The 26,121-nt window shown below is 37.8% G+C and overlaps 1 protein-coding gene across 1 annotated transcript in view; it reads left to right on the plus strand.

Annotated features, from left to right (window-relative positions):
* Positions 1–26,121, plus strand: part of LOC137285007 (uncharacterized) — a 102,680-nt gene that overhangs the window by 28,221 nt on the left and 48,338 nt on the right. Inside the window, exons 40-95 of the mRNA XM_067817123.1 lie at positions 1,214–1,351; positions 1,458–1,646; positions 1,961–2,089; positions 2,370–2,555; positions 2,796–3,122; positions 3,526–3,657; positions 3,766–3,951; positions 4,072–4,218; positions 4,352–4,537; positions 4,779–4,910; positions 5,549–5,728; positions 6,076–6,198; positions 6,349–6,537; positions 6,739–6,870; positions 7,074–7,259; positions 7,474–7,608; positions 7,813–8,001; positions 8,191–8,322; positions 8,440–8,625; positions 8,866–8,994; positions 9,110–9,286; positions 9,411–9,539; positions 9,783–9,974; positions 10,264–10,389; positions 10,592–10,777; positions 10,993–11,118; positions 11,968–12,150; positions 12,355–12,480; positions 12,600–12,791; positions 12,950–13,084; positions 13,217–13,402; positions 13,817–13,960; positions 14,071–14,262; positions 14,774–14,905; positions 15,028–15,213; positions 15,334–15,660; positions 16,064–16,198; positions 16,859–17,038; positions 17,269–17,406; positions 17,944–18,273; positions 19,015–19,200; positions 19,614–19,751; positions 20,090–20,275; positions 20,836–20,973; positions 21,289–21,474; positions 21,670–21,798; positions 21,928–22,116; positions 22,232–22,363; positions 22,809–22,994; positions 23,250–23,396; positions 23,486–23,674; positions 23,983–24,117; positions 24,564–24,749; positions 25,162–25,293; positions 25,461–25,637; positions 25,892–26,020. Coding sequence (XP_067673224.1) covers positions 1,214–1,351; positions 1,458–1,646; positions 1,961–2,089; positions 2,370–2,555; positions 2,796–3,122; positions 3,526–3,657; positions 3,766–3,951; positions 4,072–4,218; positions 4,352–4,537; positions 4,779–4,910; positions 5,549–5,728; positions 6,076–6,198; positions 6,349–6,537; positions 6,739–6,870; positions 7,074–7,259; positions 7,474–7,608; positions 7,813–8,001; positions 8,191–8,322; positions 8,440–8,625; positions 8,866–8,994; positions 9,110–9,286; positions 9,411–9,539; positions 9,783–9,974; positions 10,264–10,389; positions 10,592–10,777; positions 10,993–11,118; positions 11,968–12,150; positions 12,355–12,480; positions 12,600–12,791; positions 12,950–13,084; positions 13,217–13,402; positions 13,817–13,960; positions 14,071–14,262; positions 14,774–14,905; positions 15,028–15,213; positions 15,334–15,660; positions 16,064–16,198; positions 16,859–17,038; positions 17,269–17,406; positions 17,944–18,273; positions 19,015–19,200; positions 19,614–19,751; positions 20,090–20,275; positions 20,836–20,973; positions 21,289–21,474; positions 21,670–21,798; positions 21,928–22,116; positions 22,232–22,363; positions 22,809–22,994; positions 23,250–23,396; positions 23,486–23,674; positions 23,983–24,117; positions 24,564–24,749; positions 25,162–25,293; positions 25,461–25,637; positions 25,892–26,020 — 9,420 coding nt within the window. The remainder of the gene's footprint in view (positions 1–1,213; positions 1,352–1,457; positions 1,647–1,960; positions 2,090–2,369; positions 2,556–2,795; positions 3,123–3,525; positions 3,658–3,765; positions 3,952–4,071; positions 4,219–4,351; positions 4,538–4,778; positions 4,911–5,548; positions 5,729–6,075; positions 6,199–6,348; positions 6,538–6,738; positions 6,871–7,073; positions 7,260–7,473; positions 7,609–7,812; positions 8,002–8,190; positions 8,323–8,439; positions 8,626–8,865; positions 8,995–9,109; positions 9,287–9,410; positions 9,540–9,782; positions 9,975–10,263; positions 10,390–10,591; positions 10,778–10,992; positions 11,119–11,967; positions 12,151–12,354; positions 12,481–12,599; positions 12,792–12,949; positions 13,085–13,216; positions 13,403–13,816; positions 13,961–14,070; positions 14,263–14,773; positions 14,906–15,027; positions 15,214–15,333; positions 15,661–16,063; positions 16,199–16,858; positions 17,039–17,268; positions 17,407–17,943; positions 18,274–19,014; positions 19,201–19,613; positions 19,752–20,089; positions 20,276–20,835; positions 20,974–21,288; positions 21,475–21,669; positions 21,799–21,927; positions 22,117–22,231; positions 22,364–22,808; positions 22,995–23,249; positions 23,397–23,485; positions 23,675–23,982; positions 24,118–24,563; positions 24,750–25,161; positions 25,294–25,460; positions 25,638–25,891; positions 26,021–26,121) is intronic.

Raw genomic sequence — 26,121 nt, forward strand, 5'->3', positions numbered from 1 at the left:
ATAACCTACAGATTTATCGGTAAGAACCTTATAACCTACAGATTTATCAGTAAGAACCTTATAACCTACAAATTTATCAATAAGAACCTTATAACCTACAGATTTATCAGTAAGAACCTTATAACCTACAGATTTATCAGTAAGAACCTTATAACCTACAGATTTATCAGTAAGAACCTTATAACCTACAGATTTATCGGTAAGAACCTTATAACCTACAGATTTATCGGTAAGAACCTTATAACCTACAGATTTATCAGTAAGAACCTTATAACCTACAAATTTATCAATAAGAACCTTATAACCTACAGATTTATCAGTAAGAACCTTATAACCTACAGATTTATCAGTAAGAACCTTATAACCTACAGATTTATCGGTAAGAACCTTATAACCTACAGATTTATCAGTAAGAACCTTATAACCTACAGATTTATCAGTAAGAACCTTATAACCTACAGATTTATCAGTAAGAACCTTATAACCTACAAATTTATCAATAACAACCTTATAACCTACAGATTTATCAGTAAGAACGTTATAACCTACAGATTTATCAGTAAGAACCTTATAACCTACAAATTTATCAGTAAGAACCTTATAACCTACAGATTTATCAGTAAGAATCTTATAACCTACAGATTTATCAGTAAGAACCTTATAACCTACAGATTTATCAGTAAGAACCTTATAACCTACAGATTTATCAGTAAGAACCTTATAACCTACAAATTTATCAATAAGAACCTTATAACCTACAGATTTATCAGTAAGAACCTTATAACCTACAGATTTATCAGTAAGAACCTTATAACCTACAAATTTATCAGTAAGAACCTTATAACCTACAGATTTATCAGTAAGAATCTTATAACCTACAGATTTGAATGTAAAAGTTGATCATTCAGATGTATTTTATCAACATAATAGACTCAGGGCTGCTTTGGAGTTTGCCTCCTATGTGGCTTTTTTTTTTTGCTCTGTTATGTCTTTTTAAGACAAAAAAGCATGAATATATATATTAGTTATATGTTGATGGTCTTAGATCTTACTTCCAAATGTGTTGTAATGGACTTCTGCCTTTATCAAGATTTATAAGGAAGGTACATTTAAAGAACCTAGCTGTAAAGTTCCTTGAAGAAAATGAAGTCCTATCGTTTCGTTGCTATAACATATGTTTAGATGGAGATACTTCATTTTCTGTTCTGTACAGGATCCATACAGGTCGCTGCGCTTCTCCATCATTGGAGAAAATACTGCATCAACTTACTTCCTGATAAATCGTGACAGTGGCGAGATCCGTCTCAAGTCCTCTCTTCTTCAGGACACCCTCCAGACTCCTCAGTACAGAGTAAGTACAGACAACATCTGTTCAAGTAGTCCCTTTTTTTCATGTGAATTTTTGTATATTCATTTGTAAGCCATTACATTAATAATTGTTCAACAATGTTCTGCAGCTGATTGTAGCAGTCACAGATGGTGGTGATCCACCAAGGCCAGCTCCCACCACTGCCACCATTACTGTCAATGTCATCCGCAACCTAAATGCTCCACGCTGGGTCAATGAACCATACAGTGCCACCATTGATGAGACTGTTGGTGCAAATGTCAACATTCTCAATGTCCTCGCAGTTGATGACGACACTGTAAGCATGTTTTAACTGTTGTATTTCACCCAGCGTTCAGTGACAATGCTGAAGGAAGTTTTAAACTCTGACTGAAGTATTTCTCTTAACTAACACTTGTACCATAATGGAATGTAGCAAATTAGCAGAACAAGTGTTTAGTTTTCACCAATCTGTATATCATCACAGCACTAAAGTATACATTAACTGCAATTTGGGAAATAACAGGAACTGAGATAAAGCATATGTTAATGATATAATTTAAAGTCATTGTTTAGGAAAGTTCAAGTGCAAGAGCAACAAATTTCAGTGCATTACATGATTTTTACCTTCAGAATGCTTTCAACCGTGTGAGCTATGAAATTATTGGGGACAGCAGTGCACCTGCATACTTTGATGTGACACCCGGTGGTAGTATCATCAGGAGGCAGTCTCTACAAAGTGTTTCAGACACCAGGTTCTATGTAAGTGTCGCACATGTGTGTGCATGCGTGCATACGTGTGTGTGCGTGCGTGCGTGTTTTGTAGAAGAAAAGACCTGTCCATTTGTTAATGTGATGTAAAATTAGCACAACATAATCCAAATCTGAATAGTCCAATTATCTGGGCACTAATTTTGTATTTTGTTTGGTATTTAATCAAGGAGTATTATCATACTTAAGAAATATGTTTGAGCCAGAAAGATAAATGCTATTAAACAGGTACCTTTATCTGGTGGTTTTCATGAAACATGTATTTTTACAGTTGAGAATTGTTGCATCTGACAATGGTGTTCCTCCTAAGACTAACACAACTGTGGTGTCGATCATCATCAATCGCAACCTGAACACCCCAGTCTTTAGCCAGTTGGTATTCACTACAGAGATTGATGAGACTACAGAAGTAGGATCGACAGTTCTGAGCATCTCAGCCAATGACCAAGATTCTGTGGTATGTACACCCTTTGACACACTGATGTCCTATCATTACCCCACTGCCAAGGATTAATTTGCTCATCATGTTATGGAGTTTTCTCTTGTATTTGAACAAATGTGTTTTTTCTGAAATCAAGACTGATAGGTCTACAAGGAATCTATTTTGTATAATTACTGGTATACCTTTGTTCATCATTCACCTTACCTGTATGCTGCTATGTTTCAAAAGATGTTAAACGTCTTTAATACATTTCAGCCCCCATACAACACAGTAGAGTTTGCCCAGATTCCCAATGGTGCGACCGGTCTCACATTTTTCAGTCTGGAGGCTGATACCGGTAATGTTGTTTTGAGGAGACCTCTAACTGGAAACACAGATTCAGTGTATGAGTTCCAGGCTCTTGTACGTGACAAAGGTATACCAGCCCGGGAGCAGTCACAACGAGCAACTGTGAGAATTACTATCCGCCGCAACAACAATGACCCCTTCTTTGATCGTAGCCCATACTCTGTTACAATCAATGAAGATCAGGCAGTGGGGTCTCAGATCCTCACTATTACTGCACAGGATCCTGATGTCGATGTAAGTATTAGGTTGGGTTCACAGTGGTGTTATCATAAACACAATCTTTCTCTCCTGAACAATTATATTTTCCATATGACTCAAAGGACATTTTAATATTTTCAAGCTTGGCAAAAATATTTTGATTGACTGTGGATTATGAACCTCTTTACAAAGCATTTCACTTACATCGTGGCATGCCAGCATGAAGTGATATGGGTCCCAGATGTTTGCCATTTCAGACATAAGTATGGTGCTGACAACCCATTGTCAGGGTATGTTTAGGATGAGAACCCATGATCAGCATATCTGATCATGACTAAAACCTAATGACAACTTTTGCACATCCACCCATTTCATACAGTAAACTTTCACAGTGCCATAGCATATCAAGTTGGCATATGTATTTCTCTTCTCACTTCAGAGTCCGTTTAACCAAGTGACACTTCGTGTGATTGGTGATGAGAAAGGACCAACATATTTCGGTTTGGTCAACAATCAAATCAATGTCACTAGGAGCCTTACTTTGGACACAGAAAATGATCTCCGTTACACAGTAAGTTCATTTTCACTGAAGTACTTTGTTAGATGTGATGTTTGTTGTTGTATGCCACTATTGTCAAAGGAACATAATTTCATATTGCTTATATGTGTTATTCTTCAGCTGCGCATTGAAGCAAGAGATGGAGGGTCTCCTGCCCGTTCTGCCACAGGATTGGTTTACATAACTGTCAACAGGAACCTTAGACCTCCAGTGTTCACTACCCAAGCCTACAGTGCCACTATACCTGAGACACAAGGGCTTGCAGTCTCTGTTGTACAGGTTCAGGCAACCGATGGAGACAGAGTTGTGAGTATTATGGATGTCCTTGTCATCAATGGTCTTACATGCTTTCAGTACTTACAACAATTGAGCGTAATTTTTGTTGACATTTTTGTCATCCAAATAATTATGAGTATCTCTTTCCAGGCCCCGTTTAACACAGTGCGGTATGAGATCAGCGGTGCTCCATTCAGTACTCTGGGACGCCAGTACTTTATGGTTGATCCAGTAACTGGTGTTGTGAGTGTGAGGCGTAATCTTGAGACAGACCTCAGTGATACATCTGTATACAGGGTAGGTGGGTTTAGTCCACATGTGCACACAAATCCTTTTAGGTGCTACACTCTGAGCTAAGATTAACACATATGACAGAATCAGATGTTCAATTCTATTGTATTATTCTATTAATTTGGGTTTCTGTTTTCAGTTTATTGTTGATGCCATAGATGGAAGTGGAGCGAGGGCACCACAGCCTGCCAATGTTGATATCACTGTGGATAGGAATCTCTTTCCTCCAGTCTTCATTACCACCAACTACACAGCTGTCATCAACAACACCACACCACAGGGCTCACCAGTCTTCACTGCTTTGGCCACTGATTCAGATTCTAAAGTGAGTAGTACCACAACATATCTAACTACATATATACAATCTGCAGTCAAATGTTCATAGGCCAGATTTCCCTTGAAGGAGTAAAATAAGGTAAAAATAGGTTTATTTATTAAGGTATGATTACACAATACCATTTAGAAAGTAGTCAAATGTATTTGGGGATTTGGGGGATTACCCGGTCTCAGCAATTTATCTGACATGAAAACCTTTAGATACTTATAGATAATTGTACTGTTTTCAGAGTCCCTTCAATGTGGTGCAATACAGCATCATTGGGGATGATGGGAGTCAGAGCTTCTTCAACGTTGATCCTAACAGTGGTGTGGTCTCTCTTGCACAGCCAGTGTTTAGCATACCGAATACTCAGTTCAGGGTAAGCCAGAACTCTACAAAACTTGAACAAAATTCATTCAAATGCAGATGTACAGACAAAAACTTATACATTCATTGAGTAAATACATTTTCAGATTTCACACACCTTCTATTCATTAAATTTAATCACATCATTGCAAGTAACAAACACTATTTCAGCAAAATTGTCTGATTTCAATACCTTCACAATTTGACTCAATTATTGTGTACCAGCAGAACATTGGAATGATATAAGCACATGACTGTTCCTTCCGTTCTGTTTTACAAAACTGGTATGTGAAATTAAAGTTTCACTGTTGATTAGTGTCATGTTATCTTTCTCAGACTCCATGATGAATTTAGTTACTGCTAAGGAACCCGTGAAGATCGATGTTCATGCTCTTGATCACTGGATTGTCTGGTCCAGACTCGATTATTTACAGACCGCCACCATATAGCTGGAATATTGCTGAGTGCGGCATAAAACTAAACTAAATTTTATGGTCAAACTACTAATTTTGATCCTTGAAATTACTATTGGAAACACTTACGGATTGGCTTCTCTGCATATATTCAAGTCCAGTGTCAGCAACATACTTTAGCATGGAGACAAGTTCACTTGTGCCACCAAGTGTCAGTGAAAACTGATTGTTATGACAGGTGCGACTCCAGGCTGTGGATGGCTCAGGTCTTACAGATGTGGAAGTACTCACTGTGTACATTCAGAGGAACCTGTTTGCTCCTGTCTTCACTCAGACATTATATGAGCGTGTCATTCAGGAAACAATTCCTGTGTCCACCAATATTTTCAGTGTGCTCGCCCAGGACAGTGACCAAACAGTAAGTACTGTGTTCATGATGACATTCTTCATGAAAACTCATTTTAGCCCAAATATACAATGATGTCTTGTTAACCTTACCTTTTCAATTTGGAATAAAAGGAATGCTCTATTTTGAAAAGATGTCGGTTTATTAATTGTTGATAGGACTGTTTGTAAGCTTTTGATTCAGATTTCTTTTATTCTCTATATTTCCCATACAGTGGGGGTATACATCTGTCTGGTTAAATTTCTTTGCATTAGCTTAGCATCGTAAATTTGATTATCCTCTGAATTTGAATCATGCTTTTTCGTTGATTTGTGTCAAAGATTATGTACAGTGTGTATGAAGTATCTTTCTCTTTCCAGGCTCCCTACAACACAGTCAGTTATTATGCAAGTGGCTTATCAGACAGGTTCCTTGTGAATGTCAACAATGGAGCTGTGTCTGTTCGACGCTCACTTATTGGTGAATCTGGCCAGACTTTCACAGTGAGTACACATTTCAGTCATTGCTTTTGTAGGAAGTGTTTTATATAAAAATAATGTTTGCTGCGAATTGTATGAACTGTTTCTGTTATTTAAGCTGTGATGACAAAATTGTAAGATTGTCCATCAATAAGAGGAATGATTGATCTTCAGTTCCAGGTGTATGCTCAAGATGGTGGCACCCCTCCACAGCGTAGTCAGTTTGTCACAGTTCGCATCAATGTAACTCGCAACAACTTTCCCCCTGTGTTTATCAGTGAGCCATACAGCCAGTCACTGCTGGCAACAGCAAGTGCAGGAGATGGTGTAGTCCAAGTTACCGCTACTGATGCAGATGTTGAGGTAGGTTTATATCAGAAGAACTGTTTTATAAAATATTTGCATGTGAATATCAGTATGAGAGTAGTGCCGTATTGATAAGTTGTTAATCTAAAGCTCAGATAGTGGCCTAGATTCTGCTCAGTTACATAAATGTTCCTCCTGGTAATGTGTGATGGAAAAGTTGTGTGTTACCTTATTAATGGAGATGTGTGTTTGTTTCAGTTTCCCTTCAATAATGTGAGGTATGATATCATTGGTGATGACAATGCCCCAGCCATCTTCCAAATTGATGAAACCAGTGGTCAGATATCTCTCCGAAACACCTTCAGTAGTGATGGTGCTGAGCTCTACAGGGTAAGTTCAACTACTGTGTGTGAACAATATATGAGGGCAAGGACAAAAGGGGAGCCCTGAGCACGATGATGGATTGTCTTTTGAGATAATACTGTTGTTTTTGTACCGTACTAGTGGTTTTGTTTCAGTCAGTATCTGCTTGTTTGTCATTCTTTGCACCATTTATGGGCATATATTGTAAAGTTTGCACTATTATGTATCAGATCCGAGTACGAGCACGAGATGGTGGCAACCCACGCTTGTCTGATATCACTGTTGTGACCGTGAACGTGACCCGAAATCTTCGTGCACCAGTTTTCAACACCCCCACCTACAGTGCAAGGATTTTGGAGATAATAAACTTTGGTGAAGTTTTTATCTCAGCCACAGCTCAAGACTTGGACACCTCGGTATGTCTCATTTATCCTATTCACAGATTTCAGCTTGCTATGAAAACACTTTTGTTTCCTCTTTCAGCATATCTTTTTGTATCTTTAAATGTATTCGGTACTATGTATGTGCACTGGAATGTTCAGTAATGTCTTTAATTTTGAAAAAGGTACATTGTGTGTGACTGCAAGCTGGTTCTTAAAATTACTTTTGGCTAACACTTGAATATTGCAGGCCCCGAACAATGCACTGACCTATCAGCTTACTGGTAATACTGAATGTCAACGATACTTTGGCATCGACAACAACGGAGGACTGTATGTACGAGCTGATCTTGTCACAGATCCTACAAGGGCCACACTGTACACTGTGAGTTCATGAGGTTGTCAGAGAAACATTTTCACCATGAATTGCATCTTCATGAGTTCTTCAGTGCCATCTTTTTATTTGTCCATAACAACTATGTGTTGTAATAGAACTTTTTACAAATATAAGATCATTCAAAATAGTTCAATAATAATGTTTTGATGTCATTTTTTAGTACTGGTATTACAATGACTGTATGTGCTTCAGTGCCAAGTATCAGCACAGGACCAAGGCAATCCTCGACGGGACTCTACCAACCAGGCCACAGTCAGCATCAACGTGATCAGGAACACAGCCCCAGAGTTTACTGGTCTGCCGTACAATGCTGTATTGCAGAGAAATGTCACTACTGGCACAGTTGTCGGAACATTCACAGTTACTGACAGTGACAGAGATGTAAGTATAGGAACTGTACAGTTTCACACAGTTTAAATCTGTGATATTACTGCTGTGTTTAGACTGCTTTGTGGAACGTCTGATGTCTTTGGATGATGAGCTGGTTCTGCTACCTGGCCTATAAATGGCACTTTTATCTTTTCTATGGTATATATAACTATCTATAGCAACAGTTTTTTTTTTTTTCAGCCACCTTTCAATGAACGGAACTTCAGGATACTTGGCGATGGCAATGCCCCTGCCTTATTCAACCTGAATGGAAACAATGTGGTGGTCACCAGTGCGGCTGACCTTGCTGCTGATACCACTAGTTCATATACGGTAATTACAGTTTTCTGTCACAGGATGTCATTATTTCTTCTTCAATTTAGATTTAGATTTTCCTGTGCTGTTTTAGTCTTACATGTTTCCAAGTTGACTTTTATATATTTGTTTCAGGTTCGTCTAGAAGTAAGAGATGGTGGCCGCTCTGCTTTGTCAGGAACGTCTGTGATGAACATTCAAGTGATCCGGAACCTTGCAACACCAGTCTTTACTAATTCATTCATTGAGCGTAATATTAACGAAGACTTTCAAGTGGGTGGACTCATTACTATCCTCAATGCAACTGATAATGACCCGCAGGTAAGAACTTAGTCAAGCAAACTTTTTATGCTGTTTATCTAATTTCTCTGTGAAAACATGATATTATACAGGATAGTGGACACAGGGTAATATGACAGTGCACAAGTTAACAAATGAGAGCCTTCTGATTTGAACAGTGTGTAACTTGACAGAGTATTTCATTGACACATTGTAATTTTAATGATGTTTTCTGATGTACCAAGTGGGATTAACCTTTATGCACATGGATGTGTTTTCCAGGCTCCGAATAACGTGCTGACATATCTGGCCCTGAACCCGAGTAGCACAGACTACTTGTATGTCAATCCCATCAATGGAGAAGTTCGTACACAGAGATCTTTCATTGGGTCAACAGTCCGTCAGTATGATGTAAGTTTGTGTCATTTTTTGTCAGTCTATATTGGATCTTGCAGAATTCAGTGATTTGTGATGACTGTATACACTGAAAGCATAAAGTAATCTGTGTTGTGTTTTATTGTTGTAGTTTTTGGTGAGGGTTCAAGATGGTGGTAGCCCCCCCAAGACCGCCATAGCCACAGTGCGTGTGAATGTGGCTCGTGATAGCCAGACACTGGCATTCCGCCAGGACAACTATGTGGTTACAATTGCAGAGAACACCCCTGTCACAAGCAATATCATCAATGTTGAGGCAATACCAGGGGTAAGAAATATTACTGTTAGAAACTGATCAGATTCTCTATGTAAAGCATAGTTTCTGTCATTTTCCAATTTTTTTTTTTTTTCGCCATGGCTTCATAAAATATCTGTTTGTGTTTTGTCTACAGCCTGATGTGATATACCGGCTTACTGGCTACAGTGACTCAGGAGATTACTTCAGTGTCAACCCCAATAATGGGCAGATAACTGTCATCAAGGACCTCACAACAGATGTTTCACGACGACCAACTTTCTATGTATGAGTCAAGTTTATTTCCATTTCAAAGTTTTCATATTTTAAAACTTCCCTTTATGTATGAAGAACTGTGTCATTCCTTTACAGATCCCTGACAATAATTGTTTAATGCTTATTAATACTTTTCCTTAATTCATTGTGTTGGGGACATGCAACTAGTACAGTAACAAATGTTTGTTGAATATGTGACAGTATGTAGAAACTAAACCTGTAAGTTCACCTGGGATTGTATGTTTCTTCACAGTTACAAGTTGAAGCAGAGAAGCAGTTCACAGTCAACCTTCAAAAGGCTGTTGCCAATGTCACCATTACAGTACAAAGGAATATAAATGGTCCTATCTTCAATGAAACTGATAGCATCTATGAGGTGATAATTGATGAAACTCGTGCACTTGGATCCGTCGTCCTTCAGTTGTATGCTCCAGATGCTGATGGGGTAGGTTGACGCACACTGACATATTTGCCTGAAAATTACATCAAAGGTTTACACCAGTAGTTAAGCAAGTTTAGTTCTCAATTTATTTTAGGCCCAACATCTGTTATGAGGTTTGCTATTTCTTCTCATTTTGTAAATTTAATTGTACTCTATATACCTGCTGTTCCTTATGTTATCTGTGCTGACAGTAAATCTTTTAGTCATTTCTGACAAATGTCCATCTAATCATTTGTATGTAACAAAGAAATGAATTAAAGTATATCTGTAAATAAATATGTTGTTATTTCAGGATACAGTTCGCTATGAAGTAATAAACTACCAGGCTGGAGAAACAGATTTCCTCTACCTGGGACCTTTTAGTGGCCTTATTCGTGTTGCCAAACCTTTGACATCCACCAATACCAGGAGGTTTGAGGTAAACTGCTTTCTGTCTTCTATCATTCTCTTAAGTGTCAGATGCAAGCTGTAGTAGTTATTCAAGATACACATTAAAAAATGTCACTATTTAACAGGTTTCTTAATGTATTTGTAGGTGATTGAAGAATGCATATGCTGATAATTATTGGTGAAGGAGAAAAGGATAGAGCAAATTGTTTATGTTGTTCGAATGTTTTCAGTTCACAGTTAGGGCTAGGGATGGAATGAATCCAGAAAGATCCTCAACTGCCAGTGTCATTGTCAATGTCAGAGGTGACAATCAGCCACCAGCATTCTTTGGTGAACCATACCTCGCTCAGCTCAACTTCACTGACCCAGTTGGAACCCGTGTGTTTATTGCACAGGGAGGAGATCCTGACCTGATTGTAAGTTAGGAGAGCTTATCTCACTGATGTAATGTTTTCGATAGTTTTTGCATTATTGTTTTCACCATCTTCTTGCTTTGCATCTTATTTGTGCAAAATACATTTTGATAACTTGTAGCATGAATATTTAAAAATAATTGTTGAATTTGTTATTCTCCATGTACAATGAGAAAAAGAAAGACCATCCATCATGATGTTTGAAATACATGTTTCAGGGACAAATGAATTACGAGCTGACTGGACAATACTTATCAGCTCCAGCGTTTTTCCGTGTGGACAGAACAACAGGAGAAATATTCCTGACCTCCTCAATATCAACTGAGAGTTCTTCCACATACGTTGTAAGTTTGATAGTAAACTAAAAGCTGCATTGTCATGTATGTTTCCATGTCCTGTGTTCCTTCTTACAGCATTCTTGAGTTACTTGTGTAATGTCATTTACTTGTGACGCAGTGGATGCTTGCTATTGAGTCCCTCGTCACTCTTAAAGATGTGACTGCAGTATCGCTGGTTCATGCTCGGTTTCTTGATTGGTTGTATGTCATCTATTCTGTGCTAATGTATCAATGCTCATATTGTCATATTGTGCTCATAATATAGCTGGAATATTGCTGAGTGTAGCCATGTCCCCCATATGATATGAGGACCATCCTTCTCTGCTTTTTGATATTACATGTTACAGCAAACACAGTAAATCCCTTTATATGAGTTGATCACTTCTTTGACTATATGTATCACTTTATGCTTCACGACTCATGTGACTGTAAGACACCTCCAGCATTGCTGTCATATACTGCAGATATCTGTAGCGATACATTCACATATTCGTGAGGCAAACATATCCCTTCATTAATTAAATTCATTACTGTCAGTCACTTGAATAGAACATACATGTTTTTTTTATAAATGGATTCAGCGTTTAACTAGGATTTGGGTGTTATTAATTCAAATGCAAAATAGTATATGTCCAACCCAGGGAGGATATTGGTCAACACTCATGTATTCCTGATATGTATATGTTCCTCATAGTGGAGTTATTGCAGCCCTCAAGTCAGGTGACCACCCACACAGGGACATTTACCTAAACATAGCAAAATAACTACTGTTAACATTATGTCATTATCTATCAGCACCCAGTATTTCTTCAGGAATTGTCACTAATCTGGTCAATAATATCTTTCCTATTCCAGCTTGGCCTTTCAACTTTTGACTCTGCTCGCCCGAACAGAAGAGACTTTACCAACCTGACCATCACAGTAAACCAGAATCCCAATGCACCAGCTTTCACAAGATCCTCCTATGACAGGACAATTTCAGAGATATATGATCTTGGTGTGTCTATTATCCAGATTGAGGCCAGTGACCCAGATGGAGTAAGTGGTCTACAAGTATTTCCATTGGCAAATACTGTCATTGTTCATGCAAAGTACGAAATAATTCAATGATATGTTTGTATTCATGGCTTTAAAGGTATATGATTTAAAATCTTTAGTTAATATATATCAGATAACCTTAGCCAATGTCATGACAAGTTATCATACGACCATTATTTATTGGTTTAAAATTGGCTGTTGTAGCAAACCCTGAGCTACACAGTAGAGGCGGCGAATCCTACAGGCTGTGATTCCTACTTTCTGCTCGGAGCCTCAGGACTCATAGTGGCCTCACGTTCTCTCACAACGTCCACATTTCCCCAGTGCACAGTGAGTATATAGTGATTATATGTACCTTTGACACCACTTTGAACTATGGAATGTGTGGTATATTAACCAATTTTAGTTTCAGAATATGTGGCAAATAATGCACTTTTTTCTCTTTAAAGATGAATGTGAGAATCCAAGACAATGGTGCACCTGTAAGACAGAGCACAGGTGTTGCCACAGCAACCATCAGGATTGATAGAAACAACAATGCTCCTGAATTTAGCGGTGGTCCATACACAAGAACTATTCCTGAGACACAAAATATTGGCTTCACGGTCTTCCAGTTCCAAGCCACTGATGCTGACCAACCAGTGAGTTTCTTTGTGGGTTCACATATCCAATACCGATGGTTATCATGTCAACTGGTATTTTTAATGTGATAATAGTGGTTAAATGTCATTTGTTTTATATTGTAAACACACTGACCTTTTTGCTCGTTCTATTCTGGTTGTTACTGTTTTAATTGCAGAACACTGACTTCTCACGTTTAGAGTACAGTTTGATTGGAGATGACAGTACTGGCAATTTCTTTGAAATCAATAGCCAGACTGGTGTGTTCACAGTCCGAAGTCAACTGGACAGGAATGATATCAACAGATATGTGGTATGTTTCATTTTCCTCAGACTTTTAGAATGAGCTAGTTTTCATAAATGAAAGTGAATGGTGGTTATAGCTTGAAAATGTGTCGTCAGTGGCTCTGACTGCTGCTTTATAACATGTCAAATTGTTTTTAAGGCACGGGTGGTTGTGAAGGATGGTGGATCTCCAAGCAAGAGCGCTACAGTCACTGGAATTGTTAATATACTGAGGAACCTCAATGGCCCTGTGTTTAACCCAACCTTTTATAATTCCACTATTTTTGAGACTCATGCCCTTCGTGACAGTGTTGTGCGTGTGGTAGCCACAGATGCAGACAGACCTGTAAGTTCATATCAACAGTCCTCTGACATCAATTACAGTTTTTTTTTTGTCGAATATTTCAATGGTCAAAACTAACACTTTTGCTTTTTATGACTGACTATATGATCTCAAAGGAAGTTACAAAATAGACCATGTGAATTCCAGGGGTTTTGTTTATATTAAAAAGTGAGCACATATGAGAGAATTTACGAATATCACTTCTTTATTATGAGGAGCTCAATGTTTTCAGCAGATGAATGAATACAAAGATCCAGGCAGCATATATGTACTTGTATGAACAGCAGAAATAATGGGATAAAAATCATGGAAACATGGCAGTGAAAATGAAGATAATAGCTCTGATTGGTTTTTGTTAACTGACAAATGGAAGGCAAGATTCCGAGTGTGGTAAATGTACTTTATTTTGTTTTTCAGGGTCCTCAGAGTAATTTCACATTTTCATTGCAAGACTTGTCAGGGAACTTTGCCAGCACATATTTCCGAATTGATGCAACTAGTGGCAATATCTTTGCTCGTTTGCCTCTTACCCAGGACCCGACAAACACTGCTTCTGTTGAGGTAAAAACTTACAAAACATTCTCAATATTGTCCTGATATATTGAGATATTACCATTCATGTTTTGTTTGTATTTCATTTCACTAACTTTGTTTTTATGTTCTTTTTTCAGTTCTCAGTAACAGCCACTGACCAAGGTGTACCAGCGCAAATATCAGTGACACCTGCACGTGTGCGTGTCAATATTATCCGCAACCTCAACCCCCCTGTCTTCCAGAGTGAACCTTACAGTGCAAGAATTGACTTCACTGCTCCTGTAAACTCTCCTGTCACAAATGTGCTGGCTACAGATGCTGATACTGTGGTAGGTATAAGCAGTTCAATTAACAGAAATCATGGACCATCTAAGGAGAAAGTAAAATTTTATGGATATCAGCTTCTTTGTTTTTTCTACAGCACGTTTTGGACTGAATTATTACTCCTTCAGAGCATTGTGTTTAACAAATTAAGAAAATTCTTTGACTCATGTTGATCACTTCTAAATGCACTCCAAATAAATCAGAAAGGGAAATTGTCCATCAAAGCAAAGGCCTTGGTCCTACATTATCATAAAACTAAAGCCTCTACATAGTGTCCTACTCTGGTGATGTTGCATGGAAGTTTTATTGTATTCAGTATGATTTTGTTAAACAATTTTCTAGTTCTCAAATATGTATTTGAGCCCTATCATTTGGGGTTATATGTTGCCTTGTGATAGAGATTTTATGGTCACATGAATTCTAAAAGATTCTAATTTTAAATTTCTGTCTGAATGTGTTTGTTTGGATTTTCCAAACATAGATTTTGTCTTATGAATACTGTTCTTTTACTTTCAGGATCCTTTTAATCGAGTTACATATTCCCTGATTGGTGACGGTTTGGCCACCAACTTGTTTACAGTTACACCTGATTCTGGTGCCATCAGGACTCAAAATACCCTTAATTCTGATAACAGTGAACAGTATGTGGTGAGTTCCCTTGTCCCATTATCTGTTAAACTATTGTAGTTAAACTGTATATGTTTATGACCTCTTGTCAGGATATGTATGATGACTGTGTCACTAATATTGTCATTCTTCTTCACCACTAGCTTCGAGTTGTTGCCATGGATGGAGGCAGTCCAAGACTCACAGATACATCAACAGTGGTAGTAACTGTAAACAGGAATTTGAATGCACCACAACTACAGCCTCAGAACTACAGTGTCGGGATTTTGTCCACACAGGCTCTCTCCATACCCATCCTCACCATTAATGCTGCTGATGGTGATATTGCTGTAAGATCCTACTTTATTCTAATGTCATAACTTGTACCTGTATATAGCATTGTGGTTACATTCTGACTTAGTTCATATAATTATCATCTAATTATATAATGTAATTCTATCTACTTACAGGTACCATATAACACAATAGTGTTCAGGCCAACATCGAGTCCATTGTTTAGTGAGTTCTTTGGTGTGGATCCTTCTTCTGGGGATGTGTATGTGAAGAAAGATCTAGCCCTCCGGCCCGATGTTTCAACTTATGTTGGCACTGTGTCAGTGTGTGACTCAGCCTCTAGCCCACTTTGTTCTAACGTGCCATCCTATGTGACGGTCCAGGTGACACATAACCAGAACACACCCTACTTCATAAATGAGCCATACAGAAGAGATCTCCAGCGCTCTCTTGGTGCTGGAACAGGAGTGTTGACAGTTCAGGCAGTAGACAGGGATGATCCCGTAAGTTTCACATTCAAGTTATACACACACATAGCCTTTCTTGTTTAACCACTATGCAGATATTTGAAGAAACCTCTCTTCTGTGACTCAAATACAGTTGTTATTTTCTCCTCAGGTCCCTACCTTTATTACCAATAAATGTTGTAGTATTTGTATACACATTGCACTGTGTTGTGTATAAGATTGATATGTTGTTGTTTTTCAAATTTTGCTCCATACATATGTTCTTATTAGTATTGATTAGATATTCATCAGTAAGTGATATTTTGTGATTGTCATGCTTAATTGCACCTTGATTTTACTCTCCGTGCCCCAAAGGTCCTGACCTAGTTATTGCCATAACACAGGGACATGAGTATGACTCATTGGCTAATGATGATAATATATATTGCACCTGTTTCAGAGCACAATCTTTGGACAGATTCGTTACACTCTCATTGGTGATGACCAAGCTCCCAACTTCTTCAGTATCAACCCCACGAATGGACTCATTGAGATCAGCAATGCACTGGGTCAAACCTCGGACAATCTCTATCAGGTAGGTCACACTAGATCCTGCTGCTGAAAAAGGCATGTGATGCCCAGGCACCCCACAACCTATGCCTGTTTTAAAGGGTGAACAAATTGATTTAACTGTCAGGCTTGCTGATATGGTGATATGGTTAATTGCATGTTATCATATACTGGACAAAATAAGTTAGGGATATTGGTATTTTTATAATTGATATTTCATCAGTGTGTAAATGAATAAATAAATAAATAAATAAATAAATAAATAAATAAATAAATAAATAAATAAATAAATAAATAAATAAATAAATAAATAAATAAATAAATAAATAAATAAATAAATAATAGGTTATTATTCATAATTTCAAAATTTACATATATCCCTTACTATTTTTGTCCAGTATATTTTATTGGCATGGAATGATGTTCAGCCACTTGTTTGTCTGGTGCTGATTATGTTATTTAGAGACTAACATGATTCATATGAAGTATTGTTGAGTGCAGCATTAAACAACAATATGTACAAACAAATTTGGCCTGGAACTCTTTAGTTTTGCTTTCTGCATTTTGAATTACGTGTAAAATCTGAACTATGATCAGGCTGGTAAATTTACAATGCACTCTGTGATCTTTTCTTGTTTCACAGCTGAACACGCTTAAAGAACCTTGATAAATGTTTCTATTGTAGCTGCGTGTCCAGGCATGTGACCTTGGTGGTCTGTGTAACCGTACCACAGTCATTGTGACTATCACTACAAACTTTCAAGCTCCTATCATCTCACCAGCAACCTATACTCAGACTGTGCAGGAGACCATCTCTCTAGGAGCGCCCATCATTGATGTCAATGCTACAGATGCTGATCCCACGGTCAGGAAATATAGTTTTAGTCTTGTCAAGTAAAACATGGTATTTGATATGCTGTATGTTGCTTTTTTATTTTTTATTAAAACCTGTATGCTGTACTCGGGTCTTTATGCATATGCTTGTCCCAGATGTCACAATCGATTACCATTGAACAGGACAGTAATAAAATGTATTACTCACTTTGCATGATATATTTTGAAGTGTATTTTGATGATGCCCTTCCTACTTCATAGGCTCCCAACAACCAGATTACATATGCCATATCTGAAGGCCCTGAGGACCTGGAATGTTTCACCATCAACCCAGACACTGGTGTCATCACTGCAAGACGCTCATTACTCTACAATCCATGCACAGCATCAGTTTACTCTGTAAGTTTCCATTCAGTTTTCCTCAACATACCTTAGTTATGTTGGTAAAATCTATGTTTAAAAGACGTCTTTATTTACCTGCTTAGTGCATACTAACAAAATTTAGCTGAAGCATTTTGGGTTAGGTATAGAAATAGGAACATATAATGACATACCAATAGCTGACAGAGTTTGTTCTTACTGTAAATTCAATAATGTGAACTGTATTGAAGATGAAACACATATCTTTTTTGATTGTAAATTTTAGAAATAAGTGTATTACTCCTTTTTTGTATGATAACGTCAGCAAACAAAATTTATTACACAGTCAACAATAAAGATAAAAATATTATCATAAATGTTTGTAAGGTGTGTACATGAAACTAGAACTGCAACTGTGAAAACATAAACCTGTCACTTTGATGTGTGCATATTTCAGCTAATGTATTTTGTATTAGGGGTCTTTGGCCTTTATACTGAATAAAATGTCTGTCTATCTGTCTGTCTGTTAATACATCCTAAAACTTGTGTTTTTATAAATGTACTCCTTGTACGCAGATGCAAGTGGTTGCTCGTGACCGTGGTTCCCCATCGCTGGAAAGCACTCCTGCTTCTGTGACCATTAATGTACAGCGCAACGACAATCCTCCTATTTTCACTGGTGAACCATATACAGCCAGTCTGAGGGAAGATGCCAGTATAAATGATCCTGTCTTCACAGTAAATGCTGATGACGCAGATGTTGTTGCTCCATTCAACACCATTCAGTTTACTATCATTGGTGATGACACAGCTCCAGTCTACTTTGATATCCGGCAAATTGATAACAACAATGCACAGATTTTCGTGAAAGCACCAGTCTTGAATGATGACAAGACAACATATATTGTGAGTGTACATACCAGCTGATATGCTATAACTGTCACAATCTGAATATAATCCATTGTGTGTGTTCATCTTCATTAAAAAAATAATGTATGTTTCATTATGTCGGTCCAGTGAAGTGCTGTTTAGTGAATATTTTGTGTATGTAGTTTCATGAGAAAACTTTGTATTTGTCAGTGATAACTGTGGAGTGTCACTGAAAAGGATTTATCCTGAGCCAGATTATGATAGGTTGATAGTTTATATGAGAAGAACTACTTAGTTTTGTGATTGGTTTAGGCCGTTTATTGTTTCAAGCATATCTGTGTGTCTTGTTTCAGTTTCATGTACTGTACACAAATTTAGTTGCTCCTTTAATGCTGTTTATCAGTTTTGAATTTTCAAGATGAATTTGACAAATAAGCCAAAGGAAATAACAATATAATCAAACCTAAGGTTAAAATTTACAAACATGTATTGTACTTTTGTTTCAGTTCTGAATTATATTTCAGGATTGATCAATGGCAGTCAATCCTGTTGTTCATGTTTTGATTCTCCAGACAGGACAGTTTTGAAATTCGTCCAAAAGGCTCTGCTTATAAAACAGAAAAGAAATATTTGATTTCTTTCAGCATGGTACTGTAATCCCATGAAAATGTGAAAACACTGGAAATTTCTTTTGTATTGTTGAATTCTCCAGTACTCTATAATACCTATAAATGTTTACTTTGTCTCATGCGTCATAATACTGATTGTGATCTCAAGGTGAGAGTCCGAGCAGCAGACGGAGGTATTCCTAGCAAGTCCGATACGACCACTGTTAGCATCACAGTCAACAGGAATCTGTTTGCTCCCCGCTTTGATCCAATCAATTACAACATCACCATTTTCGAGACACAGTCATTGGGATTGTCCATCTTCCAAGTGACTGCCACTGATGGTGACAGCAAGGTAACAAAATAACTACTGTGTTTTAATTTGTTTCTTAATGTTATGTTATAGTTAAGTTGTTTGCTAAATGTATTTTTCTAAATTTCAAATATTTAGTATAGTGGAGTGTTTGTGGTTTATTATCACAGTTATATGTCTTTGGCTCACAGCCTTTGGCTACAGTCGAACCCCATTGTCTTGAACTCGGTTGAGACGAATTCTTGGATGTGTCGAACTGACATCTCGGTCCCTGCCGATTTCCTTATATTTCTTGGTCTTTTCAGTGCTGACGGATGTGTCAAACACTCGGATAAGTTGAACTTTCCCCTTGGACCCGACGAGTTCGACACAACGGGGTTTGACTGTGGTTATTAGTCTCATGGAATATAGAGCTAAAGGATTTGTAATTCATTTATGATCTTTGTGTGATTCAGTCTCCCCATCGTGATGTACGCTATGAAGCTACAGGAGATGGCACAGCACTGACGTACTTCAACATCTTATCCAATAGTGGTACTATATACGTACAGAGAGACCTACGAACAGACACACAGAGGAGGACCATATATAATGTGAGTAATCCTGACCTGCTGCAAACTGTCACCATGGGAATGTAACACCTTCAATCTTTCTTCTGTTTAGTATGTTGTTTCTTTAAAGCTGTTTTGGGATGGCAAAGGAATTGGTATATTCATATCCCATAGTTTGCAATTTAGTTACTGATGAAGTCCTGGGGCTAGTAACAGTTGGTTCAGCCTCATGAGCTCAGTGAGTGAAACTGCATATAAAGACCAAAATACAGAACATATTATGCTGAAAACAAAGGTTGTGTTAGTGGACTCAAAGTTATTTTTACAGATATTTATTCTGTTATGTAGTTGTTTTACTAATGTCATTTTCCTATTTACAGTTTGTTATCAGCAGTCGTGATCTTGGTGTTCCTTCACTCCCTGGTTCCAATATTGCAACAGTTACTATTAATGTCTTGAGGAATCTGAATTGCCCTGCATATACAACACTCCCAAGGAGCATAACTATCAATCAGACAGCCACAGGGCCGATCTTTGATGTCGATGCCACTGATTCAGACACTGCGGTAAGAGCTTGATGTTTAACCTATATTTAGTTTCATGTTTTTAGCACAGTAGAAATATAAGGATTTATGTCTGAAAATGACCTCTAACAAATTTGAGATCAATATCCAGTTTTTCATAGCTTATTGAAGTTTAGAAAAAAATACATCTTAGATTATATCTTCAAAGAAAGCACATTTTAAGGAGAGTTTAGGATGTTGCTAACAAGAACATTTACAGGCAATGTTGCATGATTGTTTCTTCAGTAAACTTTTTGATTCACATTTCCTATTGCATTATTGATGCTTGTGTTCACTTTTGTGGTAGATATGAAAATTCAGAAGAAAAATAGCATTTCGAAAATTTTTAACAAATTTGAAATTAATTGTTGATTTTCTAAATCTTTCACTTCATAGGGATATGTCAAGTGTTGATACATTGATAGAAGACCTGGCACCTTGTCTATACAATACTGTGCTTTCAACAGCCTGTTCTAATTACTATTATCTGTAATATATGTCTCTTGGTGTATCTGATTCTTAACATGCATTGATAATGAATTGATGTCTCTGTTCATTGTTAGAATGAGTACAACACAGCGTCCATCAGGTACCAGATTGTGGGGGATGACAATGCCAACAACTTCTTCAGTATTGATCGTTCAAGTGGTCAGATCACTGCACTAGCTTCAATCAGCACCGATACCTCCTTTGTGTACAGAGTAAGTTGAATACTTTACTGTCATACGTTTACCGAGTGAGTTAGTTTTTCTACACTCAACAGTATTCCATCTCTATGGCTTGGATAAAAAATCCAGTGATCAACAGCATGAGCATCAATATACACATTTGAAATACATTTGTCAACCAAGTCAGCAAACCTGACCACCTAATCTTGTTAGTCTTCTCTTATGACAAACATTTTTTACTGAAAATCAGTTCTAATCTGGATCTTCAGGGGTCATTTATTTACTGAAAATTCATAGATAAACATGGACAAAGTCAATTTTTGTACAGTGCAGTTTTTCTTGTTCTAGATTCGGGTGAATGCAGCCGATGGTGGTTCCCCTTCATGTGCAGCTGTTGCAGTGTTGACTGTCAATGTGCGCCGAAACTTGAATCCTCCAGTGTTTACACAGCTGAATGTTGTTGCCACTATCCTTGAGACTCAAAGTGTAGAGGCACCAGTTTCAAACCTCCCAGCAACAGATTTTGACACAGGGGTAAGTGTTTAGAATGGCAATTTCAAATGCACATGACTGAAGTCAGGCTAGATGCTGACATTACCATTTAACTTTCTAGATTCAGAATTTGCTCATAGATAGACTCTCAGATTAGAGGTACAGATATCAGGTATAGTACTGTTTAAGTTTGTGTCAGGAGCCATGGTATTAATATGTTTCTATTTTTGACTGCAGAATGGAGCTGTGATTTCCTACGGATTTGAAACCTCCTCACAATGGCAAAATTTGTTCAGGATTGATGCCAACAATGGAAATGTGTTCCTTCGTAGAAGACTCATTGGTGTTTCTGGGAACCAATTTGTGGTAGGTATATTAGGTCACTTACTTCAAATAAGACTGTATTCTCTGAGATGGCATGCAGACTAGATATGTCCAAATGGATGGTGCCAGTTATGATGCTTTTACATGTGTGTTTATATTTTCTTCTTCCAGATGCAGTTCCTTGCAACAGATAATGGCAATCCACAGCTGACAAGTACACCAGCAACACTGACAGTGAATGTTCTGAGGAACACCTTCCCTCCAGAGTTTCTACAAGAACCTTACAATGAAAACATCCGCCGTGATGTTGCACCCAACACTCTTGTAACAAGAGTTGTAGCAAGAGACAATGATACTGTGGTTAGTAGAACATACTTATACATAATGATATATTATGATTGTGGACATTTTTCAAATGACAATATTGCATGGTTAAACACACATGCTTACATCTGATATTTTCTTTCTGTTACAGTTGCCCTTCAATAGGACATCTTTCACAATAATTGGGGATGAAAATGCGAACGCCTTCTTCAGAATTGACCCTGCCACTGGACAGATCTTCACTACCAGTGCCATTGATTCTGTAGCTACACCTGTGTTTAATGTAAGTGAGATGTTGTGGACTAGTTCATGTTGATATTTGCTCTTGTTTGGGGCTTTATATATGTATGGAGTATTTTTATAGGACGTGTTGAAAGTTCTTCATAAAGAAAAACATTTGAAACATAGGGTTAATGGATTTGTAAAAATTAAGAGAGCTTCTGAGATCGTTTCACACCTCATAGTATTCAAATGGAGGCATACACAAACTCAGATAAGGATTTTGACAGAGATTCCATAGCTTTCATTCTTAATTTTAGACTCTGTAAAGCACTGTAAGCTCTACTTGAAGAATATAAATTACCAATTTCCTGTATCATGAGTCCATTATTACTAAATTGAACATTGTGAAATTTGTAATACATGTTAAATGCCTTTTTAAGATGTTGTGTCAAGTGACAGTACTTAATGAAGTAGTCTTTAGTATGCTTGTTCTGTTGTTTATGCAGATACGAGTAGTTGCATCTGATGGTGGAGAGCCTGCTTTGACTGACACCTCTGTGGTGCGTGTCTTTGTGAACCGGAACCTGGCCAGTCCTGTGTTCAATCAAGTTCAGTACACAGTCCGAATCCTGGAAAACCAACTTGTAGGACTGTCGCTGACCCCTGTCACATGCACAGATGCCGATAACTTTGTAAGGGCATTCCAATTCTTTGAAACCTGACTAATACCTGACTTTTAACACATAGAATGAATAATCTTCTCTGCACAGTTCACATGTTAAAGAAGGATCCATGGCACATATGTGACCTTGTGGAACAATAACTTATGAACATTTAATTGGTATAGTCATGAAGTGTTTTTCTCTGTACTCATTTGGACTTGTTATACCAGAAACTGTTTGGTATTAATACTGTGATTTTGAATGTTCTTATGACTTACATTGTAGGCACCATACAACCAAGTGCGTTATGCACTGGCAGGAAACAGCACTGTTCTAGAGTTCTTCCAAGTAAATACAGTCAGTAACATTGGTAGTGTGTCACTGAAGAGAGCGATATATGATTATCCAGACAAGACTGCTACGCAGCTGCAGGTATGTGACAAATCGTCATCAGAAAGCATGTTCATCAGCTATGACATTTCTACAGAATTGACAGTAACACCATCCCTGTCTTATTTCAGTTCCAAGTGACATGTGAGGATCTTGGAAATCCAAGCAGAGCTGCCAGCAACTCTGCAACCGTCTTTGTGACTATTGTGAGGAATACGCCACCATCCTTCAATGGTAGACCATACTCTGCAGTCATCCCATCTACACAGGCAGCAGGCACGTCCGTGTTCCAGCTTACTGCCAGTGATAATGATGTAGATGTAAGTTGTCTTGAGAAGCCCATGTTGCAGTGTACTTGCATCTTAGGACTAAAAACATTGTTTTCTCACTGTCATTACCTTCACCACTGATGATTATTTAAGCATGTTCTATTAGAATAATATTTTGTGTAATTTACACACTAGTCTTGATGGTACAAATTTTCACTGAGATGCTGGAAAAGTTACCAGGCTGCTTTATAATTTTGATTGTTTTTGTCTTTTGTGTCAGTGTATTATGAGCATGATAATGTGTTTAATATATTTTCTGATCTGTTTTACAAAATACTTGTGCTTGTTGTTTCCTCCAGGCCCCATTCAATGAAATATCCCTGTCTCTTTTGGGTGACAACAATACACCAACCTACTTCACTTTAAGTCAAACTGGCCTGATCTCTGTCAGAAGTGGAGTCAACCTTACTACTGACACCAGAACAAACTATGTTGTAAGTATAGGATGCGAAACACTTGGTGTGTGTGCTTGTCTGTTTGTGTGTGTCTCTCAGTTTGAGTTTGTGTCTGGGGTTGTTGGGGAGTGTACTTTGTTGTTTAATTCCACACTCAGCAATATTTCAACTATATTTGCAAATGATTGAGTCTGGACCATATGCTCCAGTGATCAACAACACCAGCTTCGATCTTTGCAACTGGTTTACAATCACACATGTCAACAATATCAGCAAACCTGACCACCTGATCTTATTTGTTGCCTCATACAATCAGTGTGGGTTGCTGAAGGACAGTTCTAACCCTAGATCTTGACAGTTAGGAGATGTGTGCAGGAGTGGGTATAGTTATATGTACAGAAGGCTAGGATTGTCAACTAAGTTATGAATATGTTTTAAAAAAATGTATGGGAACTGATTTCTTTCTCATTGATGTTTTCATTTAGGCTCGTGTCCAAGTGCGTGATGGTGGCACCCCATCTTTGACCTCAACAGCCTTAGTTGCTATCTCAGTCACACGGAACTTCTTTACCCCAGAATTTTCAAATTCACGGGTGCAAGAGACCATACCAGAAACAACTCCTGTCGGCACCACAATCACCACTCTTACAGCCTCGGATAGGGATACTGTGGTTTGTAACCTGTTTCCTGTCTCCTGTAACTCTTCTTTAAAGTCAGTTATACGATTTATAGAGACAAATGTCAGTTTGATAAGTCTTGAATGCAATATCCTTATGTATCTATCTCAAATCAAGAAGAAGAGTATTGTTATTCAGACAAATAGCAGTGAAGAAGTTCCGAGAGTCTAATTGTTAACCCATGTAATACGAGTAAACTCATGTCAATTGGTTAATAGATAATGACTTGTATCATTATTCACTGTTTACTTAGTCATTAAAGAGTCCTTGTATTTGTATCTCTAACCTAACTTTTGATGGTATTGTAGTCAGCTGTCACAACAAGGAACTGTTCTTATCTGCATTACTGAAAGAGAAGTTGTTGGTAGTATGTACTGATCCTGTCACAATGCTTTATCATTTACAGGCTCCCAATGGAAACTTTCAGTACAGACTTGTGAGTGGTACTGGTGTAGGTTTCTTCTATGTTGATCCCAACAATGGTCAGGTTGTCCTTCTGAGGTCAGTGGAAGGACTTTCCACTCAAAGATTCTTCACGGTGAGAATTATGTTAAATGTCAATTTCTTCAGTAACCTTCCATACTTTTCCTATGTTTCTATAGGGACTTATTTTTTAAAGCTGTCATAGTGTAAACATTCTGTATGTCAGGTACACATGTAATTACCAGGACTCCAGTCCATTGTTTGCATCTGGTCTGATTACAGCTCAGTGTAGAAGCACGAGATGAAGGAACACCATCACGCTTTGCCACAGCCATTGTTGAAATTACTGTCTCTTTCGACCCAGACCAGCTGGTCTTTAGTGCTGGAGAATACAACGTAACTATCAATGAAAACACACAAGTAAACACTGTCATCACACAAGTGCAAGCTCAACCACAGGTTGGTATATTCTGGTACACAAACTAATTTGCAAACTTCATTAATTTTTTGTCTGTAATTTCACATAGTTTTAAACATAATTATGATTATCTTGCAGATATATTTTTTTCCAGTGTTGAATTGACTCCTTTGTTCCTTAGTTTCCTTGGTTTTGATTGTTTCAGAGAACATTGTAAGAACATTTAACTGTCTACCAAAATGGGAAATTTCAGCAAGTACTGGTTAGTGACTATGTACATGTGTCTCCATTACAGGCAGGAGTAGTCTACACAGTGACTGGCCTCAGTTCTGGCCCAGACTTCTTCCTTGTGGATGGATCTACTGGCCAGGTCCGTGTAAAGACTAACCTGACCTCAGATGCTGCTGAACTTACTGGCTACAGGGTGAGATCCTTGATGAATACTTTGGATATGAAATGACAAAAGTTCAGCATGCATGTACATCTGTAACATTGTTTCCATTTTGACTCAATTCATGAATGTTT

The sequence above is a fragment of the Haliotis asinina genome, chromosome 5 (assembly GCF_037392515.1).
Source record: "Haliotis asinina isolate JCU_RB_2024 chromosome 5, JCU_Hal_asi_v2, whole genome shotgun sequence".
NCBI classification, from domain to species: Eukaryota; Metazoa; Mollusca; class Gastropoda; order Lepetellida; family Haliotidae; genus Haliotis; species Haliotis asinina.